General features: G+C 39.8%; 2 protein-coding genes across 4 annotated transcripts in view; one reads left to right on the plus strand and one right to left on the minus strand.

Moving 5' to 3' along the window:
- Nucleotides 1-4770, minus strand: part of sema4ab (sema domain, immunoglobulin domain (Ig), transmembrane domain (TM) and short cytoplasmic domain, (semaphorin) 4Ab) — a 22409-nt gene extending 17639 nt beyond the window's left edge. The window contains exons 1-3 of one of the 2 annotated variants that reach the window (XM_044335076.1): nt 4597-4770; nt 2652-2898; nt 1293-1453 (exon numbers count right to left, since the gene is read on the minus strand). In XM_044335076.1, coding sequence (XP_044191011.1) covers nt 1293-1453; nt 2652-2748 — 258 coding nt within the window. In that variant the 5' untranslated portion in view covers nt 2749-2898; nt 4597-4770. The remainder of the gene's footprint in view (nt 1-1292; nt 1454-2651; nt 2899-4596) is intronic. The other variant, XM_044335077.1, reaches the window with a different exon arrangement.
- LOC122969427 lies at nt 4726-21133 on the plus strand. Of its 2 annotated transcripts, none has more exons than XM_044335078.1 (6): nt 4726-4799; nt 6009-6101; nt 14480-14586; nt 14973-15033; nt 18663-18701; nt 19020-21133. In XM_044335078.1, the coding sequence occupies exons 3-6, from the start codon at nt 14520-14522 to the stop codon at nt 20941-20943; spliced, it is 2091 nt and encodes a 696-aa protein (XP_044191013.1). In that variant the 5' UTR covers nt 4726-4799; nt 6009-6101; nt 14480-14519; the 3' UTR covers nt 20944-21133. The 2 variants fall into 2 exon arrangements, with proteins under 2 accessions (XP_044191013.1, XP_044191014.1); XM_044335079.1 differs by having other exon boundaries at nt 14988-15033.
- The last annotated feature ends 10 nt before the right edge of the window (nt 21134-21143 follow it).

Raw genomic sequence — 21143 nt, forward strand, 5'->3', positions numbered from 1 at the left:
AAACTTTTTGTGAAATTATATATAAAAGAGATGTTACCCATTGTGCAACGATATTCATCATCATCATATGTTTTTATTTTGTCTGTGGAAATGTTACAAGGGCTGCATTGCTTTCTCAGAGTTGCACTGCTCTTAATAATAATAATAATAACAACAAATAATTGTATTATTTTCCTGCAGGCATGAGAGTCTAACATGTTCAAATCATTTCAGTTCAACAGGAATGATTGTTTGGCACACTGCAGTAACAGCCTGAAGGTTGTACCGGCTTTTCTATTCATTCAAATCGAGAATCAAACCATGATACCAGTAATCAGACAGTTTGATCTCCATCCTCTCATCTGACTCTGATTTTAAGCAGCAAGCAAACATATTTGACAAAATGTCAAAAATGAGTTTTTCTTTTAAAACTGTAGTGACTCACAAACACAGTGATGTGGGAGCATAAATAACTACACAACTAGTGGTAGAGTTACACACTGTGCTCTTTTCAGTTTTTAATATTAGTGGATGTTGTGAAAAATGTTGAAACTCTTGGCATCAGCTCTTCAACTTTACTCAAAAACATTTTCAGCTAGAACCTGTTTTTATGTCTTACTCATTAAACCACAGTCAAACACTTCAATTTCAGTGCTTACTTGTCAAGTGACATTTCAACTGTTTTCATTGTTTAGACCTCGACTGACACTTCACCTGCTTTCAGTTCTTGCTCTTTATCTGTTATTTGTATATAAACACTGAAAGTAGTTGAACTGACACTTCGATGGTGAACAGCACTTCAACTACTTCTGAAAACAATTACACCTCGACTGATTTCAACTACTTTCAGCTCTTACACCTGACATGGCAGCTTAACTCCCTTCAATACTCACACTTCAAATCCTTTCAGGGCCTCAACAGACTGCAACTCCCACAAAACATCTCACATGCAAACTGTTTAGTGTTTGAACCTGCAATTTTAAGCATTAGCACAATTTTCTTCAAAAAAACCCAAACTTTTCTAGTCTTATAGTTTGTAAGGACAGTGATTAGCAGATGGCACCTAGAGCCCACTTCTGCTTGAGGTTTCTTCCTGTTAAAGGAGAGTTTTTCCTCACCGCTGTCATCAAGTGCTGCTCATGGGGGAATTGTTGGGTCTCTGTAAATTAAAGAGTACGGTCTAGACCTGCTCTATGTGAGAAGTGCCCAGAGATGACTTCTGTTGTGATTTGGCGCTATATAAATAAAAATTGAATTGAACTGAATTGATTAGTAACTTGTGCCTGCAACACCATCAGTGCTCGCTCCCCCACCTTGCTCCTCAGTATGATGGCTTCTTTGAGGCTAACATCCAGCGCTAACACAGCATCCTGGGCTCCAACATACAGCATGTCTCCATCCTCACTGAGCAGCAGTGTGGTGGTGTTGCTGACATCAGGGCTACTGAAGCGGGTGAGATGTCTCCCAGGACTACCTGTTGTTGCACAGCAGTTCACACTTTGAATTAGGGGACTTTCATTTAATCACCTCAGATGTCACAGAAGTCGTTTTGTTCATATGTTCTGGTAAATCATTATCCAGGAATGAACTATAAACACTTAACAAACACACTGTGCAGGGAAAATCTATGCAAATGCAGTCATCATGTACAATATCTTGTGATTCTACTCTTAAACTCCCAAGTGTTCAGATGGAGCTTATTGCTGTCATGAATTCAGCTGTTTCAAGACTTGTGAAATCATCCTTCAAAGTGCTTGAAAAGCCTTTAAACTACACCAACAAAACAACACTGTCCTTTTTAATGCTCAGTGCTATTTCAGTCAAAACATAATGCACTATCTAACTCATAAAACATTTGCACAGCTGTGTTTAATGTTTCGAAACCTGCACTTCTGCACAGCAGATATTTAGACATGTCATAGCAGGAAAGGTGCAATTATTCATGACTGAATCCCATTTAGTTTTTCCAAAACCACGACCCTGGCACACTGCATCATGGTTCATCAGTATGGCTTCCTCGGACACCTGAATGGAACTGAGCCATCACTCGTGTTATCAGTTCCACTTGTACTTTTCCTGCTATGACAAGTTGAAATGTCTGCTGCTCATCTTCAACTGCTACACTGCTGCTTTTAAAGTAGAACTCCACATCAGTGTGTGTTTCCAGGTTTTCTATGTGTGGAAAAAATAGTATAAAGCACTTTGTGTCTCCAGTGGAAGCTGTGTGAAATCTCATAAATTGCCTTAAATGATGTCACTTGAGTCAGCATGGGTTGGGGCTGAAGACTACAAGTTTGAAAATGAAGAAAATCTGAGGATGTGGAGTTAGAAAGAAGTGAGACCTCTGTAACCTCTGCTGGAGGCTAGCAGCTCCAGGCTACATTATTCGCTACTAGCATAACACAACACATTCTCAAGTTGCATTGTGGGTAACGTTGGCACCAGGTTTTGACAAATTAATAAAAATTTAATAAAAAAGACAATATCTCTAGTTCTGCTGCATCATTTTTGATCCTCTTTTTTAAAAAAACTGTCCATCATGAGTCTGTTGAGATGTTACAGGAGCGCAATGCTAAATCTGTAATAATAATAATAATAATAATAATAATAATAATAATAATAATAATCTGTAGTAAATTTACCAAGTTCAAAAAGTGAAAAGTCTTACTCACCCACAGGGAAGGAGACTCTGGGAGTCAGTCTTGTCAGACATGGGCTCAGAAAGCCCAGCAGAGCCATGGTGAGTGACAGCAGGCTGTGATTCTCCATTATAGCAGGAATGAGGGAGTTTGACCTCAATTACAGTTAAGATCAGCAGGAGAGCACTGAGTCATCCAGAGTGTCAAAGATTTGTTAGGAGGGGTGGAGGTCCTAGCTGAAGCCACATCCTCTGGTTTCTACAGCAGACCATCACTGTATCTGAGACAGGCAGAGAAACACAGAGACCAAATGTAGGTGAAAGAAGGCTTGTTTCTGAGCAGCAGGAGTGAGAACTCTTCATTTTCAGGGTATTAATTACTTGTAGCCCTATCTCTGGAGATGTTTTGGTCAAAAGCCACGGGTATATTCTGTCCAGCAATCCTCAGGTGGGTTATAAATCCAGATATTTCTTTTACAAAGAATTCCTCAACATGGAAAATTCCCCTGAGAAGTCTTTCTCCTGATTCTACTGCTGTTTATTGCTCCAAGTACATCTTGTTGACTTCATTTAGTGCTTTTGTATTGCTGCCGCAGTCTGTCTGATATAAGCATACTGAAGAAAGCCCTGGCCTGAAAGGTCCATGCAACTAAATAATACTTTTCTTTTTAGATGGCAGACAGTATGAGGAGGAGATAGAGGAGGACGACATGCAAAAAGGTCCCAGGATGGAATTGAGCCAGAGACCTTTCAGCTATATGAGGTGTGCCTTAAAGGACAGGTTCACAATTTTTCAAGTCTGTCCCAAAAACAACAGTCAAGTGTCCATATGAACAGTGAAAGAGGTTTTCCTCTCTGTAATCATTCCTCCTGTTCATACTGGCTGTTAAAAGATCCTTCAAATGTGCTTTAATGTAAGTGATGGAGGCCAAAACTGCACTGCACTCTAAAAGAGTTTAGAAATGATGTGTAAGCTAAAGCCATCAGCTGTTTATCAGCATGCGGTGTGTTAAAATGTTGTGGAAGTATTCAATACTAACTTAAAGGGTTACGTATTGATTTGGTTAGTTCTTTATAGCAACAAGTTGCATTATTTTTAACTGTTAAACAGACCCATATAGAGTATGCTAATTTGTGTGTGAGTGAGGTACAGATAAGAAACTGATGTGTGAGTGGTGATACAGCTGTGTGTCACTAGTGTTTCATTGGCAGACACCACTATACAACAGCATCATATTTTGACTGCTGGTATATGCCACATAACAACAACACATGCCTGCTAATTAAGTGGCGTCACCACTTCCATAATTACAGGTCCCATTTAAAACTGAAAACTTTTGCCACTATTATACTGAGACATGTTTAGTCCACTATTCACTTACACGAGGGAGGCAGAATATTAGGAACACCTGTCAATGTAATGCAGTCAATACAACACCAACAACAACTGCTAGGTTATATCAGTAACTAGTGTTACAATAACTCCAATAAACCATCTCTGTATACAGAATATACGTCTTGCTGACTGCTTGTGTCTGTGTGCAGGTAACTTCCACTGAGCAGACCACAATAATACTGCGTAGCTGACATTAGCAGAGGTAGCTGATGTATAGTGGCAGCAGGAGGAAGGCAGTTAACAGTTAACACTTACCTATCAAGTACGTCAGCGCTGATGAGACACGTGGTACCCAAAGTTCGGCTCAACAGGCTCAAACCTGCTGCTAACAACACATTCTGGTCCTTTATTAAAGCCACCGCAGCGTGCTGACTTCACAAAGCGACGTGCTGTGATGGTTCATGTTCTGTAACGTTACTGCTGAACTCACCCTGTTACTACTTGTACTCAACTCATATCTCCTGTGTGCAACAGGACGCCGCAAAACTAAAACCAGACATCATTTTTGTCAATTTTAAAGAGCAGCAACACCCATCCAACAATTCCAGTTGTAGAAGATGTGAGACAGTTAAAGTGATCTTACATGTCTGTGCGGATGGTTTCCTCCACCGCGTCGGATCCTTTCTGTTCTTCTTTTAGAGCTCTATCCGCAGTTTGAACCTGCCTTCCTTTGCATCGCTTTAGCGAAAACTGGACTGAAGAAACGTGACCCGGTGAGGAGAAAACGCTGACCGCGTTGAGCCTTTACTACAACAACAAAGCCTGAGAGCCTCCTCCCATCTGAAGGTCCAGCAGACTCCAGCCTCCACCTACAGGACAGCCACACACATTACAGTATAACAGAGGGGCCAAATCAGGCCTTTCCCACATCTGTTCAGTCCCTCAGGATGAATTTATTCACTGTATGACTGAATCCAAATGCGGCAGCACATTTACCCAAGTGAAAGGTGCTGTTGTAGCTCTCAGATTTGCAGGTATACGTACACAGGCAGTGGTGGAAAGTAACTTGGTACATTTACTCAAGTATACTGTCCTGTGTACAATTTTGAGGTACTTGTACTTTACTTGAGTGTTTCCATTTGATGCTACTTTATACTTCCACTCCACTACATTTCAGAGGGAAATATTGTACTTTATACTCCACTACATTTATTTGACATCTTCCACCTTCCATCAAACCAGTGGTTTCCAACCTTTTTGGCTTTTGACGTCTTACATAAAGCAGTGTGTAGTCGGGGTCACATTTCAGATGTCTATGAGTTGTTAACAGCTCCACCAAATAGTGATTTTTCCCTCTAAACTTCTCACATGCTTTCATTTCAATAAATGTTCAAATGATCCAATATTTCAGCAAAAATGAAAGATTAGAGAAAAAGTCTAAAAATGGTGAGGATGTTAATGGAGTGGACAAAATATTAGGAACACTTTTCAATATAATGCCCCCAGTACACCACCACCCACCACCACCTCAATAATAAACATTCTGACAATGTCAACAAAAACTGAAAATGTATAAGCTTTGTAAAAGTAGAATTTATGGCAGAGCTGTTGTATTGGATTGCATTAGATTGCACGGGTGTTCCTAATAAAAGGCCCAGTGAGTGTGTTTTTCAGTCATACATATCCAGCTTTGTAGACTGATAATGAGAGTCTAATAAGCCAGGCTGTAGATGGATGTGGGCTAGAGTCTGTGATTACTGGCTGAATAGTTTCAGGGAACTGACTAATTCAAGAACCAATAAAAGCCTACATTTTTGTTCTTTTTTTTTTTTTAACTTGTATTGTTAAAGATTTTAAATCACTGTTTTCATTTCAGTAACTCTGATTTAAAGAAAAGGAGTCTCACCTCAGTGGATTTTACCCATCCTGACTAGACATGCTGATTTTTTTTACCTTTAAAACTAAATCTTAACAACTCAACTTAACAATTTTAGCTCTTGATATTTTATTTGTATTGTATGTGTATGACTGAAAGATTTCATCTGATGTCTGTAGGGAAAAGACTTTGGCTGAACTTGGATGGATGACATGTTTTTGATGCTGGATTTGGAGGGGAAGTGGTCTGAATTTCTGGAGCTGAAAAACACAGTAAGTACATAATTTGATGTGCACTAAAAACACACAGCATCTCTCAGTGTCCAATAGCCTACAAAGTCCCTGCAACTGGTTGTGACTCATCTTTGGAGTGGTGCTTCTATTGATGCATCAATACAAACATGTCTATCACCTCACTACTTTACCTCTGCAAGTTGCAGGATTGCAAATCGATTAAAATTGTGAATCAACTCTAAGCTTGAAAATAATCGAGAGTTGAGTTTTTGGACATATCACCCTATCTTCTTCTGACACGCCAACAGGATGGGTCAGGATCTGCTGATAATCAATCAATCAATCAATTTTTATTTATATAGCGCCAAATCACAACAAAAGTCATCTCAAGGCACTTTTCACATAGAGCAGGTCAAGACCGTACTCTTTAATTTACAGAGACCCAACAATTCCCTCATGAGCAAGCACTTGGCGACAGCAGTAAGGAAAAACTCCCCTTTAGCGGGTAGAAACCTCAAGCAGAAACCTCAAGCAGAAACTAATGTTCTGTGTTCTCTTAGACATCAGGAGGCTCAGCTGTTAGACACAGATTCCAGGTTTATACAGTGAAATAATTTGGAATAAAGCAGCTCTTCTCAGGATGAATCCTGAACTCAGTCTGAGCTATCTGGACATTTTTATTTTAAGTAATTAAAAGTTCAAACTATGTCTCCTCTGCAGAGTTTCCTCTGTCCTATGAAGTTCAGAATTACAGTTTACAGTTTTACTGCTTGAATGCAACGTCTCACTAGTTGCAGTGGCATCGCTGCACACATGGAAGCATTTCCATATACTGAGCAGTTCCATTTGTTCAAGTAAATAAATAACATTTTGTACTACCATAAGCTAGTTGTTGTCTGATTCGACAGACAGGTCTATCATTACTCACAGACAGTGATGTCAGTGTTATTATTGTGTTCTAGGACTTGATATTTGCTGAGGTGAACTTTTTGGTTCCTCAGATACATCTGGGCCTCTTTCATACCAGTCCATTTAAAGGGTCACTTCACCCCTTAAGGGGGTGATCATTTTCACCCTGACCAGGTGGGATTTATTAGAGGTACTGACAATATATTTGATGAATATTATGTGGGCTTGTAACAGACTTAATTCTCCAGTGGCTGTCCTGTTGTTGGATGAGGAAAAAGCCGTTGATAGGGTGGAGTGGAAGTATTTTCTCTCCACCCTGTCTGCTTTTGGCTTTGGACCAAACTTTATCAGTTGAGTTGCTCTGTTGTACGCTTCTGTAGAGCCTGTATAGTTGGTTTAAGATTCTCTCAATTTAATCTTGATGTGGGCACAAGGAGGGGACGCCCCCTTACCCCAATTCTATTCACTCTTTTCACTGAGCTGTTAGCTGTTGCTATATGAATGAATCTAAACTTTTTTCAAATTGTTAGTGTATGCAGACGATGCATTAGTTGGGGGGTAGCTTCAGACTGTAGTCTACAGACTGGTCTATAGTGTTAGGGAAGTCTTAATTTTGCCCTTAGATTAATTTAATTTCATCCTAAAAAGTTATCCACAGTACCCCCAGGCAAACTCAAAGCTATGACACTCAATGACACTTGCTGAACGGTGGAATCAACAAAAAAGAGCAAAACATGGCTCATAATTTGTGGTCTGCTAACAAACTGTGGAGCAAGCAATAAGAAGGGAACGTTTTTAGAGAGAAATATACTGTACAGCAGTGAGGACATCATCGGTTGTTTTCATTTGCCCAAGAAAACTGTCCTGAGAGCCTGACTGACAAGTTAGCAGAAGTACTGAGCTCAACTGAGCTCAACAGGTCTGCACTTCACTGAGATATTATGCTACTGGAAGTTTGGTATTGTTACCAGAAACAGCAAAATGTCCTTATAACTGTTGAGTACTTTCAGAGAGCAGCATTTCCTGCTGGAGATAATAGAGCTGAGGAGTTAAATGCAATTGCTTGGTGAGCCACTTTTTTTAGTTGGAAAAGTCTTAATTTACCCAGAATTCATGGCAAATTAGTCCTACTAAGATTGAAAACAGCTTTGTGCAACAAATGAATTTAGATGTCAATCTGAAGTCTGACTGTTAGTTAGAATAAAGCCACAGTCAAAGTCTATTTTTTATGACCCAGACCCAGGTTTTTGAACCAGAGCGACCTATTACATCTCTGCCTCAATGTATTTTCCTAACATCTCTAACTACACAGTGAATTGGCCTAATCAAAGGCGCTCCTGCTAATGGCTCACCCCACACCCCTAAGCCCCAAACAATCTGATCTGGTCAAGATAAATTATGTCCTAGAAACAAAAGGTATATATACATAATGTATAATTATGTAATATACTGTATGTGTTGTGTAGACACAAACCCATAGATCACAAGAAAGCAAGGAATCTGTTTTAAAAGGAAAATGGTAGTTGACAAGGTTCAAACCAGCTTTAGTCTACAGTGTGTAGTCACCTGTTGGGTATCTTGATGTTTTCCTTGATTTCCGTCTTGATATGCAGCTGAAGAATCCTTTGATGTTTGGCTCCACAGTCTGCCTTCACCAGGTTATCTCATCTGCTCAGACTCCTCCATATACAAACCAGCTATTGTTGCAAAATTGGTCAAACCCATATTGACATGTGCAATAACTTGATTTTGCTTGTTGAGATGGTTCATTCTTGGCTCTTCTTTTATTCTCCATCCATCAATTTATTCTTTATCCAGCTTCATCTCAGAATCCCTCTGTCAAAATGTCTGTGTTGCCTGTCATGTCACACCATAACAGATTAGAATACAGCAGTAATTCCAGTACCAAACCTTGGTTCAAACTATGGCGTGTAAAATTAGACAGAATTAGTCGTAGGCGGGCTTCATCATGAGCGCAGCAGAGAAAGGAGTTGGTAAGATGGCTAATGAGGAGAAAAGAAGATTGGAGAGGATTAGCAGTGACCTGGAAACAGCCATGTGGTAACAGCCTGTACGCCTCCCAGCGTCAAACGTGAAGCTGCTGGCACTAGAAGAACATGGCAGCATGCATGACATCACCAACAGGTTTCAGAAGGTGATGTTAAGAAGCTCTGAAGGCAGCAGGTATTCTAATGAAGTTTAAAGCAAGGGTTACTGGTCAGTCTTCATGTCTAGTAACTGAAAAGTCATGATCTTCACATAGAGGTGTGAGACCACAAGCATTTAAGAGGCTGTTCAATGTGTTTGCAACAACTGCTAGATAAATGTGTATGTGTGTGTTTGTGTTTGTGTTTGTAGGTTAGATTTATCAAATTGGTCCAGGTCAAAGTTGAAGAGTTCAAGATGTTTGATCAGAATAACTTAAATCAGCTCAGCTCAGACCATATATACTCACTGCAGGATCTGTACCTGAATACTGCTTACAGTGCTTCAAAGAAAGAGGCAAAAACATGGTGGTGCTTAAGTTCGCCATTGTCTCGCATAGTGGCCATTTTATACCTGGCGGAAGTATCAGGGATGCTCTAAACCACTGCTTCAGCTAAATGGATGGAATAGAATACATGTGAAGTGATTGATTTCATGAAACACATCAACTCAATGGAGAAGCAGAACAACAAATTATCATCTGTGCTGTCCTATCTTACTGCTTTTCAGAGGGTCAAAAGTAATTTGCACAGCACTTATATGTTACCTCATGCACCTGGAAGCCTGATGGTACTTGTGTCAGATGGAGTACTGAGACACATATTCTCAAAGGCTTCAACTGGATCTGCTCTGGCTTGAATTGTACCTCATTTGTACATTGCTTTCGACACAAGTGAATGAATAAATGTAAAATGTAAATGTCTCCATTCCCTCGAGAACAAGGAGGACGCTTGCCGTCCGGACAACAACTACCTCCCATCCATGCCTATATGGATGACATGACCACTCTGACAACAACCATTGTAAAAAGTGACTCCTGGAAAAACTTCATTCCAACATAACATGGGCATGGATTAAGTTTAAACCCAGAAAGTCCAGGACCATCTCCATTATAAAAGGAAAGTTCAAAGACCAGAGTTTCCACATTGACAGAACTCCCATACCAACAGTATCAGAGATGCCAGTCAAGAGCTTAGGGCGGTGGTACAATGCAATTAAGGACTCAGACCAGAGTAAACAACTGAGGGAAGAAACCATCAAAGGCCTTGCTAACAAAGACAAGACACTATTTCCAGGTAAGTCCAGACCAGAAGCTCCCCTTTCCACCGGAGATCATTACAACCAGTCTCAGGCCGAATCTGATCCTGTGATCAGCCCTTCAAATGGTCCTGTTCATCATAGAACTGACTGTACCATGGGAGGATGCAGTTGGTAAAGCATACAAACACAAAAAGCTGAAGCACTCCGATCTAGCAACTGAAGAAGAACAAAAGGAGAACACAGGTGCTCCCTGTGGAGGTTGGCTGCAGGGGTTTTGTAGACATGTCAACCACCAGGCTGCTGAAAAGGATGGGAGTCCTCCGACAGGCTATCAAGTCACTGGCTGAGGCTGCCAAGTGAAGCAGCAACTGCCTCTGGCTGAAAAGAAAGGACAAGAACTAGGCAGCAAGATGACCATCAGCCAGCAGGAGGAGGGGGCACCTGGGATACCAGGTGTCACCATTGAGCCCTCTTGAGGTGTCGTGGGCCCATCAATGAAACACCAAGGAAGGCCCTCCTGATGACCCCAGTGAAGCTGCAACCCCTACCCCCACTGCTGGTTATGATTTACAGTCTGCAAAAAGAGGACTGAATCATTGACAGAAGAAACCCAGCTGATCCTCTTGAAGTTCTGTTGCTGCGTGGGTATATCAATGAAACACTAAGGAAAGAGTGTTGCCACCTGATGACCCCAGTGAGGCGTTTACCACAACCCCCATCCCAGAAATGATTGCCAATTACAATACAGGATTGTAAAACCAAGTCCTATGAGCTCAACTAATAGGTCCTTTTTTAATTAATTTCATTTAAAGTCACCCTGCACTCAAAAATGTGTTTTGCTTTTTATTACTTGACTGTGATGCTTGAGCAGACTTTGTTTTCACCTTCATCTGCTGAAGGAGGAAAGTTTCTCTGCTAATCTTAAATAATAACATATAACATGTGTACCTATGAGCATGATTTGTGACATCATAACTAGTTTGGAGCCAATCGTGATCCAGTATGCAATATACACGAGTGTGATGTGGCAACTTTAAGCCTCCAGTGCACATACACTGAGAATGGACTTTACAATGAGAAATCCTGCCTCTAGCGGTTAAACTTTTAAAATTTCAACAAGGGAAAAAACATACGCACACAAATGATAGGTCAATGCAGATTGTTTTTATAGAGGCCCCTTTATACTGTGCAATTTTAGGTTGTCTGAGACGAAAGTTGACAATCGTGAAATCTTTGGTTGCCAATCCAAAACAGTGGTCCTTGATTGAACTGTGAGAATACTCCACCAATGGCCTATTTGGAGCTTTGGTGGCCAAAGACAGCCTGAAGCAAAATCTCAGAAATTTAAGACCGCATTCTCACAATGTGACTGCTGATACAACCCACATCTACAAACCAACCAATCAGAATACCACATGAAATGACTCAGAATACACTGGCTGGTGTGACAATTCATAAGTGAAGATTTTGAATAAACTTTAGGGGGAAAACCATCTCCTTCATTATAGCTGGTAAGAAAGTCCACTCACAGCCAGGAACAGGAACTGGTCTCCTTCACACCCCCTCTGACTGACAGCTCAGAGTCAATCCCAGAGCACATAACATCCGCAAACACTGCATTCAGATATGATCCTGCTCTCAGAAACCACCAAACAACATCTCATGATTGAACTCACCATGCCATGGGAAGAGCGAAGGAGGAGGCCAATGAGAGAAAGCAGACCAAGTACCAAGAGCTGGTGGAGTAGTGTTCTGCTCAAGGATTGACAGCCCGTTGTGAACTAGTAAAAGTGGGCTGTCGAGGCTTTGCAGCATGTTTCTTGTGCAAAGTGCTCACTCTACTGGCAATCACAGGCACAGCTACAGGCACATAACTGAAGGTGCGTCCCAGTGCATCCAGAGCATGTATCTCTCACCAGCTCACAATCTGACAACCTCAGAACGATCATACAGTTTGGCATCGATTGTAACCAATATTTGATTTTAGGTGTCTTGCACAATATGACATGCAACTTACACAATCGTTGTTGTTGCACAGTTTAAAGATGCCTTAAGTCTTTAAACATGTCTGGAGCATTTCAATTCAACAACCAATCATTACAGGGCATGAGAAAACTGATACCCTCATATAGGGGATAAAAATCCAGTCCTGCTTTGTGTATTTCACAGTATTTTCCAGAATAAAGTCTCCATAGTTGAAAAAACAAAACAAACGGCAAATAGAATCACCTCATGTGTTGGTCTTTTAGATTAATTTATTCACAACCAATAGGCTGACAAATCTGCTGATGTGTTTCAACATAAAGCCTTCCTCAGAGCATGTGTGGCAGCAGTGAGGTCTCTTTATAAAGGGCACATTATGTGATCACCAATCAACAGAAAACAGTTACACCTGCATACCTGAGGAGGTACTCTACTTTCACCCCCTCCCCCCAAAAAACACTCACAACTACTAGTTTATTTGAGAATACCTGACAAAGATCTCTGTTAGATTGAAATGTTGCTTTGTTAATTTATTTTGTGCTATCAGTGCAGTGTATGGATCTTTTGTCTCTTATGTCTTCAGTTTGTGTAACAGTTTTTTGGATGTATGCACTCTACACTCTGTTTTATTCAAACCTCACACCAAAAAGTAGAAGACTGAACACACACTATATACCATAAGGTATTATGATAAGGAGCTGAGGCAGCCCCTGCATTTATACCTTGAGGTCTTGTCTTGTAGAGGGGCCATTTGTCAAAAATTTATTTTGGTTGATGCTGTGCTTATGTGGTGCATATTCTTAAACACATTCCTAATTACCACAAGTGAATTAACACACAGGAAATCTTGGCTAGGGTCATTTAGTTTATTAATTAAACGTGCAGACTAATGCAATCAAACAATCCTGCAACAGATCCTACCTTTATGAAGCTTATTATGTTCAGAGGTCTTTATTCAATTCCATGTCCATTTCAGGCCAGTATCATCCATCTTTAACATACTGTATATTGAATTGCATTTGATTGTACAAATGGACCTTATAATAACTTTATTCAGTGTATGCTGTTCTTGTCATGGTTCTGTCCCAGTCTGGCTCTATGTCCCTCCACCAGTCCACTAGAAGCCCTTGGACCTTTTCCCTGTTTGTTGAACTGGACTGAGTGATAGTAAGCCCTTGAAATTGATATTGAACTTCGCTTTCACACCAGTTGTGAAACTGAGGAGTTTGACACACTATAGTTAGACGACAAGGATGCTGCAATTTATACATCAGGCAGTTCATTCCACATGTCTTCAGTATTTAAATTTAGGGCGTTTAATAGACGCTCTTATCCAGAGACTGAGAGGTGTTTGTTCAATGGCTGCACTCTCTTTAACTCAGCCTCAACACATTTGTTTCTGTAGATAGGAATAATTTGCATTTATAGCCTCTGTGTGCCATGTAAGAGGATTTGCATCATTATAAAATAGTAATAAGCATTTGCAGGTTATAGTGTACTTGTGTATTTTAGTTTATTCATGTATATTCTTAGATGGGTTTATTGGATATTTAAGGGGATTGTGTTTTTGGTTTTGTTTGCCATGAGTTTTTCCTCCTATGTCCTCAGTCTGCTCTCTTCTCCACACTTCCCTCCACACCCACGCCCTGCATTAGTCTCTGAGCCCTGCCCTGCTCCCTGTGTCTTCCCCAGCCTATCAGCTCCCAGCCTGCCCTTGTGTCTTGCCACTTGTTGTTTCACTAGTTTAGCTTGTATGTAAGTCCTGGTTTTCAGTTTAGTGGTTGTTGGAACCTCTGCTCTGTTCTGTTTGCTCTGTCTTGTTCTGTTTTGTTGTGCTTTGCCTGCTTTATTTGGATTAAGGAGTGATACTTCAGTATGTGCTGCCTCCTGTGTCCTGCATTTGGGTCCATCTCATGCTACTTCCTGACAGTTCTACAATTAGAAGCAGTGTTGCATATGTTATTTTGTCATTTTACACACCTGCAGTTAAAACACTGGGGTGTGTGAATATCTCTCTGTAAACTACATATTCAGTCAAACCATGAATGATAAAAATTCACACACAAAACATAAAGAAAACATAATCTGCATTTTAAAACAATTAAGTAAACCTAATGTGGAGCAGTCAGACAAAGTGACAAAATGTTCATGGCTGGTAGGTTGTAATGTTTAACTAATGAACTGGGCTGTCATGAATGTTATTTTTTCATTTTCATTCTTATCTAACCAAATGTGGATTGAGATATGCCCTGAAGCTACTCTGCCTGCTGAATTCACAGTGATCTTCACTTGAGCCGCTCTGCAGGGAACCTCAAAGCCATGTTGAAGCCCTGGGGATTTTGCGTTATTATCATTCAGCTGTCTTTGGCTGCGGGAATGAATTCTGGTAAGATTATTTAGCTTTTTAAGAAGACTAAAATAATGTTTCTCCTTACATGTGGCGTTTTGGTGAAGCCTTTCAGGAAAGAAAGACAACTGACAGCAAAAATGTTGCAAGTGAAAAATAATGACGCTGTACTTTATTTAATTGATAATATTTATAACTACTTAACCTCTTCAAACTGCTGTACCTATTCAGCACCTATTACCTATTAAAAGCGTTAAAATAAATGATTCACTTTTAAAATGTTAATATATCCATATTCAGTGTTAGAAAATCCTGAGCTGTAGACATAGCAAGTAAAATGGGCTGTTTTGACTCATTGTTCAGCATTTTACACTAACTGCCTGATAACCAGTGGCTGAGCTTCAGACTTTAGCTTTTATCTGCAGTGTTTGTCATTACAGATGGGAGTGTTCCGTGGACTCCATCTGGCTCTAACATAGGAAACAGGTGAGACACCAGGTGATGCAACTGACTGCTGTTTTAATGTGATAGATCTGATGTAACTATTCAGATGATCACTGATGGGTAACTGCTGTAAACAGCAGTATTTCTTTTGATACTGTCACTACACTACACTACAATACTGTCAGTACTAATTTAACTCAGAGAGAATAAAGAACCATCAGAGTTAAAGGGACATTTTGCTTTGAAGAGTCATATCAGGTGCCGAGTCCTGTTCTTCAGTGGTGGAAGAAGAATTCATATCCTTAACTTAAATAAAAGTCCCAATACAATGATTTTTACTTTACTGTTGTAACATATGATGTAAATGATGTGATTGTTGTTGATGCTGATTGTCATGCAAGCTGAATTTCTACTTTTGCGCAACAAATGTGGACAATAAAGCTGTTTTGAGCAAGTCCTGTATGAAAAATTCTACATAAGTATTATGAGCTTGATTTAGTCAAAGTATTGCAGTAAAAGTAGTGGTTTGGTCCCTCTGACTGATATATTATTATATATGACATCATTAGATTATTAATAGTGAAGCATCAGTGTTAGAGCAGCATGTTACTGTTTTAGCTGCTGGAGGTGGAGCTAGTTTACACTACTTTATATACAGTTAGTTAGTTTAGTCCAGTGGTTCCCAACCTAGGGGTCGGGCCCCTCTAAAGGGTCAGCAGATAAATCTGAGGGGTTGTGAGATGATTAATGGGAGAGGAAAGAAGAAAAAACAAAGTTCTGATACACAAATCTGTTTTCAGTTTTTGGACTTTTTCTCTAATCTTTGATTTTTGCTGAAATATTGGATCATTTGAACATTTATTGAAATGAAAGCATGTGAGAAGTTTAGAGGGAAAAATCACTATTTGGTGGAGCTGTTAACAACTCATAGACATCTGAAATGTGACCCCGACTACACACTGCTTTTTGTAACACGTCAAAAGCCAAAAAGGTGGAAACCACTGGTTTCATCTATAACAATGTGTTGTATTTTAAAAGCTTTTTATATTATCCATTGTGTCAAGTCTGCATCTGAAAAGTAACTAAAGCTGTCAAATAAATGTAGTGGAGTAGAAAGTACAATATTTCCCTCTGAAATGTAGTGGAGTGGAAGTATAAAGTAGCATCACATGGAAAGTACAGGTACCTTAAAATTGTACCTAATTACAGTACTTGAGTAAATGTACTTAGTTACTTTCCACTACTGCCGTTCTTTGTGTGTTGCTTAACTGCTTTAGACTAATATGATGTTAGCCAGCTCAAATGATAAAGTCTCATCAAGATAAACTTGCTTCTTTGAACACATGTTGAGGTAATGTCAGTCCGTCAGCCCAGACTCACATATCTCAACAACTATTGGATGGGTTGCTGTGAAATTTGGTTCAGACATTCATGTCATCAACAGGATGAATTATAACAACTTTGGTGATTTTTCATTTGGCGCCCTCATCAGGTCAAAATTTCCACTTGTCCCATACTTTGGAAAACTGAATGATAAGATGGTGAGCATGGACCATTAACTGCTAAACATTTAGAATGTTAGCATTGTCATTAGTGGTGCTTAAGCACCATTGTGCCTAAGCACAAGTAAGAGTGCTCCTAGCATGGCCATAGACTGGTAGTGCCCTATTTTCTATTTTCATCTTCTTTCTATTTTTTTAGGGAACATGGTAGCATATTCCAATAAGAGGTAGCTCTGTAGAGAACCATTCTCTGCATAGCACAGGTTCTAGGTGCAGGAACTACTACATGACCTTGTGTTAAATATCTGGTAGTATGACCATGTCTAACATTGATATAAGAAATCTGTCCTCAACTTTTAGCCAGGAGAGAGCTTCATGCCCTTAACACTCACCCTGGATGAACAGCGAAGAGCTAGATGTGCAGACATGTTCTGAACAAGCTGAAGCTTGTGCAAATCTTTTTTAGTTGCACTTGACCAAACTACTGAGCAATAGTCAAGATGAGATAAAATGATTTTATAACGTGTCTGATTGAGTGATCAGTCAGGAAATTGTTTAAAATTTGAGAGAAGACTTGTCTTTCAATAAGTTTACTAAATATACTACAGTAATAGGGTCATCCCACTCAAGGTACTCCTGCTGTTCCTAGATATTGGAATGATTTTGGCAACTTTCAATGCTTGAGGGAAAACACTTTCCTTCAGGCTGAGGTTAAAAATGTGACACAGCAGTTCAGCAATCAGTTACAATTCTCTGTCAGTGTTATCCAGTCCAGACTGTTTATTGCTTTTTACTGAGATTAGAAGTTTTTTTTTTTTTTTTTTACATCCTACAGTTGTACTTGTTCAAATTTAAATCTGCAATCTTTCTTTTTAGATAGATTCTTTAATTAGCTCTACAGATAGTTCATCATTAGAGTTATTCATACTTTGTCTTAGACTGTTGGCCTTATTAATAAAGAAATCATTAATATAGTTGGCAATTTCGAGGAGTTTTGTAATAGATGCGCCATCTGATTCAATAAAGGAAGGGTTCTGTACTTCAGACCTGGCATGATGGGAAACACCTGGCTGTCATCCAACCAAGAGTTGATTGGCTCAGGTGTAACTTTTATAGAAATTCAAGTTTTTGTTTGACTGTAAAGATTTGCATTTTTTTTAGCCTGATACTGTAAAATAGTTTTTTACATAATAAATGTGTGATTGATGACAACTTTTAACAGCTAGAGAGGCCAACCTACAATATGAACACAACTGAGTTCATTCTTTCTTTAAGTATCAAAGCAACATAAAACTTTTGGTAACATGTGGGACATGAGGATTCTTAGAAATAACAATACATTTACACTTACTGTACAATTTACAATTCTAATTATGATCAAACTATAAACATATAATTTGATGTTGTTAACACTACAAATGGATGAAAAGGAACATATTGAGACAAGACTTGTCAAGACCAAACACAATGACGCAGCACATCGTGCTAACCTGCAGGACTGTGTGGGTGTGGTGTATGTACTGTACAAGGGATCAGACCTGCATGTACTATAGGAATGGGAGGCCAGGTTTCCTCAAAGGATTGTATATTATATTTAAATGATGCTGTGAATTTCTCCAAATATGAATGATCTGTAATTAAGTTTTTAGTGTTTTGTACATAATTTTGTTCTGTCTGTCCAGTTTTGTAATATAGTCTTCTTGGCTGTGGTTATTGAGATTAGTAGGAATGGTTTGAGGTGGAAATTTGTAATGCAGAGAGGTTTACAAGCAATGTGACGGTGGGGCACAAGGAAATATCCAGGTGGAGAAATTCAGCCCTGACAAGAAGTTTCGGACTGTTGAGCAAATTTGACACCAATCCTAATTTTTATATATAAACATTACTTGCATATTATACTTCTCCTATAGCAAACACCATACTTTGTCAAGGGCACTAGTGAAAACCACTATGGTTTGCCTTGTGGAACCACATGATTGAGAAACAGACAGTACAGAGAGATTATTATAATATAATGAGTACCATTGCTTCAAATTTAGTACATTTGGGGATTTCTGGCTTATATCTAGTAGCTTTTTGCTGTAGTCAGGCCACAGAGTAAAATGTATTGTACAAGTATATAGTAGTATACTTTATTTTGTAAAAATATGCTTTACTTTATTTCCCCAGATACTTTACTAGGGAGAAGCCAGGATGGGACCCTAACCTGTAAGTGGTTCCTTTTCACACTGTACATACTACATACAATTCATTCTACTGTACATTCAATATATTGTATACAAATCAAGCTAAGTCAACTGCATACAAAGCACAGGACTCTACAACAAAGTGTACAAACTGTCTCATCAACACTTTTGACTCCAAATGACAAATGAAAAATCAGCTCAATCAAACTGGAACAGTGTGCTTATTAAAGAACACATTACAATGACTTCTAATTGACTTGAGTGAAACCCTGCTTTATTCAGTCAGTGTGAGTATGTGATCCATTGGCTAATTATTCACGCATCACTTATCTATTTCCAGGTTATATCTTCAGATGACTCCACCAAGATTTGACCTCCTCCCACTACACTCTGATCCTGAAGATGCTACCAGTGTAGATTTATGGTTTACAGAACCTCTGATACAGACACAGAGGCAGAGAATCACTGATAGCTGGAATCCTGCTTTTCATGCTCTGTCCTCTGTAAATCAGAGAGTACATGCTTGTGTTGGAGATAGTTGTCTCATTAAAGAGGCCTTCCCAGTTTATCTGACTCATTCAGACAGGTTTAGATTCAGCCATAATCACACACTCGAGACAGAAATTATGTCTAACCTACAACATATGACCCTTTGGGCAGGTGAAACTAAATACAGCCACCAGACTATAGTTATTATGGAAGAGGACGCTGCAGTGATAAAGTCAGCAATTTACCTGTATGAGAGGCATCCTACTGTATCTACTCTGTTGAAGTACCAGAAGGGGGCGCTGCATATTCTCAGGGGAAGCCATTTCTTTTCTACTGGAAATCATGATATCATACTGGTTGGCCATGGCAGTGAGGGTACCAATGGAACAGCCCAGCTGGCAGGTTATGGGCCAGAGGAACTTGCCAGATTTGTGTCAACTTTAAAAACGGAAAGCATCTTCAGCCAACTTGGCACCGTCAGCCTCATCGGCTGCAACCTTGGAAATGACCCACATTTTATGCTGCAGATGCTGCAAACTCTCCGGTCTCTCCGTGTGGAAACAAAGCTGCACCTACACAACGCCTTCCTGTCTGTCAGCTCTGATGGAGAGATAATGACCAAAACTGACAAAGTCTGGAGGTCCCATGACCACAGCAGAAGAGTCATTGCTGAACTGGACCAAAGAGGTGACCTGCTGACTACAGTGGAACTTGGCTGTGCAGGGCCAGTGTTTCCTGATTATAAAGGAAATGTTTTGTACCTTCAGACATTAGAGTGGCCAAGCCACCCTCAAATGTTTGTTCCAATGGAGCTGCGCAAAAAATACCCTTCTATTGACTGCCTGGAGGGGCTCACTTGGAGCTTGTTCTTTGAGGAGAATGAAAGGAGGCGTGCTCCTGATTATATCCCAGAACGTGATCAAAGACACCTGAAAGCTATTTGGCTTACAGAGCCAGGGGCAGGAGAGAGCATTTTTTTAAAGCATATCACCAACATTCAGGATGTACTTGTGGAAATTCGATATAATGCCAGAGAGGAATTTGCCTCAGACCCTTACTACGTTCTCAATGATTGCATTTATAGGGTACACAGGAAAAATCTTAGTATAAGTCTGGTGGGCAAATTCATGAGCACTGACAATCAAGCTGAAATTGAACGTTTCCAGCTTAATTTCATGAACCAGAACAACATGTCCTCCCTGCAGGACCTGAGACAGGGTCTCAAAGCATCCAAATTCAACGACTTTTGTCGCCAGACTTTCCAATTCCAGCAGTGTAGCTACAACTGTGAGAGATGGGGTCATTACTTCATGACAGCAGTGTTCTCAGCATCTGTGCGTAACTTCAGAATCTTCTCACTTTTCCTCATGAGTGTGATAGGCTGTGAAGTAGGCCGCTCTCGGGGGACTGATAGCTCCCTGTGCTCAGCGTTTGTTGAAGATGACCACCCCATGGTGACTGACAAACCCTGGCCTGAACAACTGAGACGAGGATTTTATGGCTGCACTGTTGACAACTATGAAATGGCACCACAGGAGAGCCGGAGTTGGTTAGATCAAGTTGTTGCAAAGGAAAATTCTTTGTACATCAAATCAAAGCAGATGATGAATGCTGTCACCCATGACGAGCGAACGGAGCTGGACATCTTTGGGAGGGTCAAAGTCATGAATAAGTACGTGTTCTCATCTTACCTAGAATTCTTTCGAGGTACACCTGAGGGAAAGAAACTCAAGAGAGGATGTACTACATCTTTCAATGATGATTTATATCCATAAATGCAGGTGCAATGTGTGATTAATGCTTAGATCTCACTGCTTCAGCTTGCTGGCACAGCTACACATCTGACAGCATACTAGATTAAAGGTATAAAATATAACACTTGTTAAAGCAGCAGATAATTCACATGCTTGTAATAAATACTCAAATTGTGTGAGATGATTTTTTTCTTGTTAAACCAATAAACCATTAAACAATA

Source organism: Thunnus albacares, chromosome 19 (genome assembly GCF_914725855.1).
Source record: "Thunnus albacares chromosome 19, fThuAlb1.1, whole genome shotgun sequence".
Lineage (NCBI taxonomy): Eukaryota > Metazoa > Chordata > Actinopteri > Scombriformes > Scombridae > Thunnus > Thunnus albacares.